The sequence below is a fragment of the Rutidosis leptorrhynchoides genome, chromosome 9 (assembly GCF_046630445.1).
Source record: "Rutidosis leptorrhynchoides isolate AG116_Rl617_1_P2 chromosome 9, CSIRO_AGI_Rlap_v1, whole genome shotgun sequence".
Classification (NCBI taxonomy): domain Eukaryota; kingdom Viridiplantae; phylum Streptophyta; class Magnoliopsida; order Asterales; family Asteraceae; genus Rutidosis; species Rutidosis leptorrhynchoides.
Genome location: NC_092341.1, coordinates 159,830,358 through 159,836,350, shown reverse-complemented (window position 1 = coordinate 159,836,350; position 5,993 = coordinate 159,830,358). Strand labels below are relative to the sequence as shown.

The window sequence follows — 5,993 nt, the reverse complement described above, 5'->3', positions numbered from 1 at the left end:
ACGGTTGTGAGATAGAAGTTATGAGGTAACCGCCACTTTCTGCACCTAAAAATTGGAAGCTAAAGCCTCATTTGAAAGGCTAATCTGGAATTTGGAAGACAAATACTTATTCTATCGACTACTTTGGACGCTTTGAAAAAGACAAGCAATCACAACACCATCATCCACCCTTCAACTCTAATCGAGATCCCAGGATCGAAGGTTAGAGCCATCACCTTTTTTGCACTCAACTTGATTTTGACTTGATCACTATATACAACTCTACATCCGAAAGCAATAAATAATTGATTTGTATAATATTTTATACATGTTAATGATTATTTTTTAAAATGTCATTAAAAAAAAGAAGGAAAAGCTACAAAGGATAAAAGCCGTTGAAAATAACCGTTACTTAACGCCAAGGCACTCCTCATCACGTTAACTCTCCACCTTACATCTTTATTAATTTATACGAGTATATATTTATTTCTTTCTATTTATAAAAACGCTCTTATACTTTAAATCTTCATAAAACCAAAAACCAAACACTCGACTTTTTCATTACTAATTCCACCACATGGAGTCTACCGGAGATATCGGGACTCCGACAATCAGTGAGACCCTCTGTTTGATCCTTAACGATGATAAAGATGTTTTGACAAAAGTCACAGCCGCTAAACATATACGTAAACTCACGAAAACATCACAACATTGCCGGAGACAGTTTTCCGATGCAATACCACCTCTTGTTTCGATGCTTCACTCGCCTTCACTTGATGCCAAAACATCTGCTCTTCTTGCTCTTCTTAATCTTGCTGTCCAAAATGAATCGTAAGTTGTTATTAAAATTTATTTGTTTCAAATTTATTTATTGTTCTACTCAAGAAAAGTACAACTATTTTGAATATTTTGGATCGTATCTAAATACAAACATGGATAATAAATTTAAATTCGTATTATTATTTAGAGATTAAAATTGAATTATTATTATTTAATAATAGTATTCTTAAAGAAATTAACAAACTCTTATATGTCATTTTCGATGCTCTGTGTCCATACTCCATATATTTTTCTCGGATTCATCAATGTTTCAATTTAGTTCTTAAAATAATACTCCGTACTAGTAAAGACTAGTAAAGATAAAGATAAAATCATGATTATATTATTGATTGAATTATTTTGTTTGTTGTTATATGTTACGGAATATTGTTTTTTTTTTCGATATAGAATATTTAGTTATATGTTTAATTTGAATGTTATTAATTAATAACTAATGTAAAATACATATAAAATCTTCTTGGGTTTGGATCTAAATTTGAATTTGAAATATAATAATTAGAGTTTTTTTATAATAGTCCGAAGGGTTATTGTTAAGAAAAAAAATTTGTGCATAGATAATGGTACAAAATAGTTAGAAGGTACAAACATAAAATGCATATTTTAAAACTTTATGTATAGCCTTTAAGGTTATATTAGAAAATTCTTCATAATTAGTTGTGGTAGTTGATTGTTATTTGGAGACTGTTTTATGTCATTTTCATTTTGCTAGCCAGTCCAACTTTACTTCCTAGGATTTCATGTGCACATAGATCATTTCTTGAGATTAAAGATATATGCATATGTTAGTGATCTCTATACCATTAGGTATAGTGCGTGTGATCGTATTTTCATTTTAAACAAAATAATTAAGATGTATTTTTATGTATTTTTTAATATTAATAATTCTAACTTCTTGGTTAACTTAGTAATCTCATGATCATTTTATTTTCTGGAAAAATTTAAAATATGATGCTTGTAAGGTTTGAAGTTAAAACGAAAACCCCTTAGCTATATGTTGAGCTTGAGAGATGGTTTATACAAGAATATAGGAGAGCAAGATGTATATTTTTCTTTTGAGTTTTTTTTTTTTTCATAATTGAGGAAAAATTAATATTCAAGCTTTGTATTTTGCCATTTGGAAGACAATTTTCTATAATTGATGTATCCTTAAGCCCATGTGCAGTAAAATGTTTGTGTATGAATCACCATAAGCATAAAATTTACAGGAACTCATACTTCTTACTAGCATATAAAATTACCTTTGACTTGCACTAAAATATTGTATCCCATGTTTCATACAATCAAAGCTTTTCAATTAGGCATAGCATCTGATGCTTTTATGATATAGATAAGGTTAAGTTTTGTCTGGTGGGGTGATTGTTTTTATGCTCTTATTACTCACATGCCACTCTTTCTTTCTCTCTTTTTTCCTTTTATGGTTTTTCTTTTTCTCTTGGTGTTTCATCTTCTTATTCAAGCTAACTATCGCATCACATGAAAACAGAATCTGTTAATACTTTAATAGTGTGAGGTATACAATTAATTAAATTAAATAGATTAGGGGAAATTAATATCAACTGTGACCTACAATGTTAATACTTTAATACTGCATTACAAAGGTTTTATCAAACTTACTTTAGATTTCATTCTTATTGCCATTTAAAATATATGGTTCCGATCTAAAATATGATTCTTTTGCTTTTAACAATACCTTTATTGATAATGTTTATCCTACAGAAACAAGATTAGTAAATTGTTGGAAAACTGTGTGTACTTTTAATAAGAAGATGGTTTTTCTTTTTCTCTTGGTGTTTCATCTTCTTATTCAAGCTAACTATCGCATCACATGAAAACAGAATCTGTTAATACTTTAATAGTGTGAGGTATACAATTAATTAAATTAAATAGATTAGGGGAAATTAATATCAACTGTGACCTACAATGTTAATACTTTAATACTGCATTACAAAGGTTTTATCAAACTTACTTTAGATTTCATTCTTATTGCCATTTAAAATATATGGTTCCGATCTAAAATATGATTCTTTTGCTTTTAACAATACCTTTATTGATAATGTTTATCCTACAGAAACAAGATTAGTAAATTGTTGGAAAACCGTGTGTATTTTTAATAATTCAGATTAACGCAACGAATAGTTAAAATAATAATTTTTTATTATTTCATAAAAACATTTACAAGATTAAATATTCATATATTTAATGAAACATGCACACGATTAATTTATCCCAATGAGATCCAGTTACACCAAAATAATTGTCATGAATATAAATCACAAGATGAGTAAACGATATACCTTTTTTGAAGAAACTTATTGAAGGAGAGAAACCTTTCTTGAAGAAACTGATTGAAGGAGAGAAACCTACGATCAAAAATATGACCGTCTCTTAGGATAGTCCACACTACACTTCAAATAATGCCAATGGATGCTAGTCCAAACTCAAATAACTTATTAATATAATCAAATTATATTAATAATATAAAACTTATACTCCGTATACAGTCTCTTTAAACTTCAAAGGAATCAAAAGGAGAATGTAAATTGTAAATTGATCTTGTGTTTAGTTTTTCTTTGTTCACCCTTTTCAATTCTCTCATTCCTTTTCATAAAGGCAAAAGACCATATATATAATATGAAGTAAAGTAAAACGTATCAATGAATCTGGATCACAGATATATTTTCCTTTATAAGACAAACAACTTTTTAAAAAAAATATTGAAATAGAAATAAGATACGAGTATAAATTCATTAAACGATAAAGTCGTATTTCTCAAATACTTTAAGGGTAGTTTATGTAACTTATAATTAATAATTTCGCTTTCATGTGAATAGTAAATTAATTAATTTCGTTTCATTTACTATTCATATGAATAGTAAATGAATTAATTTCGATTTATTGTTTTGTTACTTGAGTAATATATACACAATATATATATATTTTATTTGACGTCTCGGTGTATATGTGTGTGACCTCGAAGGCTCAAATGAATTTGGTCATATAGTTATATGTTGTACCTTCCACATTAATCCTTCATAAATTGCCATTTAAAATATACGGTTCCTATCTAAAATCTAAAATATGATTCTTATGCTTTTAACAATACCTTTATTGATAATGTTTATTCTACAGAAACAAGATTAGTATTGTGGACGCAGGCGCATTGGAACCAATTATCGAATTATTTAAAACAGGTCATTTGAATATGCAAGAGCACGCAACGGCAGCATTAGCCACACTATCTGCATCACCTGTAAAAAGATCAATAATCGGTGCATCAGGCGCAATCCCATTTCTTGTCGATGTTCTTGATCAGGGCACACCTCAAGCCAAAATGGACGCTGTTATGGCACTTTCCAATTTATCATCCGAAAAAGATAATCTTTTTCCCATCCTTAAATCCGACCCAATTCCTTATTTAATCGACGTTCTTAACAGTTCAAAAAAATCGTCAAAAATATCTGAAAGATGTACAGCTCTTGTTGAAACTCTAGTTAGTTTCGAACAAGGACGAGTCTCTTTAACGTCAGAAGAAGGGGGTGTGCTTGCAATTGTGGAGGTTCTCGAACGTGGGTCCCCCCAAAACCGGGAACACGCAGTAGGGATCCTTTTAACAATGTGTCAAAGTGACAGGTGTAGGTATAGGGAACCAATACTTAAAGAAGGTGTGATGCCGGGGCTTTTGGAGCTCACGGTTCAAGGCACCCCAAACGCTCAAACGAAATCCCACACGCTTTTACGTTTATTACGTGAATCACCGTACCCAAGATCAGAACTTGAGCCTGATACGCTTGATAATATTGTGAGCGATATTATATCGCAAATTCAAGGGGACGAACAATGTGGAAACGCAAAGAAAATGTTAGCGGATATGGTGCAAGTTAGTATGGAACAGAGTTTAAGACATATACAAAAAAGGGCTCTTGTTACTCCATCTGATCATCTACCAATAACTAGTAACTGTGCTTCACAAGTTTCGTTAAAATAATCGATTTTGATCGATGAATAAGTTATGTTATGGTGTTTTTAAGATTAAAATTTATATAGTAAGGAAGCCAGTCCAGGCCCTTTGGTGTTTATTTGGGTAACTTGTGACTGGTAAATGTTGATAAAAGTAATCAATTTGTGTGTATTAAACATATGTACAATGTAGTACTCTTTCAAGCTATTTATTAGTACATGTTTGGATTGTATCATTCATATCTATCAGATTCAGGTTTATTCAATTTCAAGGAAATTGGAAGAATAGGTGATGGCCAAGTTTAGTAACTATATGTTTAGTATCTATAGTTTTTAAGGACCATATCCACAAGTTACATTGAGTGGATGACATGTCTAATTTATTTGTCGATAATGACTATAAATAGTCAAATTTTATCACTTGTCATGCATAATTTAAGTCTGACTTTAGTGTATATCAGTACTAAAGATTTTAATAGTGGATGTCTATGTCAGTATGTAGGGGGCCAATATTATTTCATAAAGCTTGCCTTGATTTAATTTGAGCCATAACTAGAGATTTAAATTTAAATATATTTGGTCATCAACATATACTCTGTAAACTTTTGCTTTAAAGTTTGGAGTTGGTTAGTTAGGTTCAGTTAAGTTAGCTACGTTTGGAATTACCAAGCAGATAGCAGCACGGACAATATAGTGGGTATATGTATATTTAAGTTGTACTATTTACTTGCATATTTGTACATTTAATTAATTATGGGTCCCAATTTGAATTTTTCTAAACATAGCCCTAATGTATACATTATATAAGGGTACATTTAGGTTAGTGAGGTGGTTATTAAGGGTGATTATCAACAATTTACAAGTAAAGAATGCATGTCCGAATGTCTTTTATGGGCTATGTTTAGAAAAATCCATAACAATAACTGCCTCAAAAAAAATGCTTTGGGAGAAGCATTACCAGCAGGCCCGGCCCGAGAGTGGTGCAAGGTGTTCACCCGCTCAGGGCCCAAAGATTTTAGGGGCCCATATCCATACTAACGCGGGCCCTATACATATATAAAATTGAAATAAACCCAACAAAATTGAGGCCTAGTGGAAGGTGTTCACCCGCTCAGAGCTTAAAGAAGATCTGCCCTATAATATAAAATTGAAATAGGGCCCAAAGAAGATCTGCCCTATACATATATAAAATTGAAATAAACCCAAAATTTAAGGCC

At 30.8% G+C, this 5,993-nt stretch overlaps 1 protein-coding gene across 1 annotated transcript; it reads left to right on the top strand.

The window, feature by feature from the left end:
* Nucleotides 1-464: 464 nt before the first annotated feature.
* On the top strand, nucleotides 465-5,014 carry LOC139866862 (U-box domain-containing protein 9-like). The gene is made up of 2 exons (XM_071855155.1): nucleotides 465-810; nucleotides 3,949-5,014. Exons 1-2 carry the CDS (start codon nucleotides 557-559, stop codon nucleotides 4,802-4,804), a joined length of 1,110 nt encoding a protein of 369 aa, XP_071711256.1. The 5' UTR covers nucleotides 465-556; the 3' UTR covers nucleotides 4,805-5,014.
* Nucleotides 5,015-5,993: the final 979 nt, after the last annotated feature.

Bases quoted from the DNA above. Each gene is read 5' to 3' on its own strand.
- LOC139866862 (XM_071855155.1), top strand. From the start codon at position 557: ATGGAGTCTACCGGAGATATCGGGACTCCGACAATCAGTGAGACCCTC. The intron at 811-3,948 runs GTAAGTTGTTAT...TTTATTCTACAG, and splicing joins CTTGCTGTCCAAAATGAATC to AAACAAGATTAGTATTGTGG.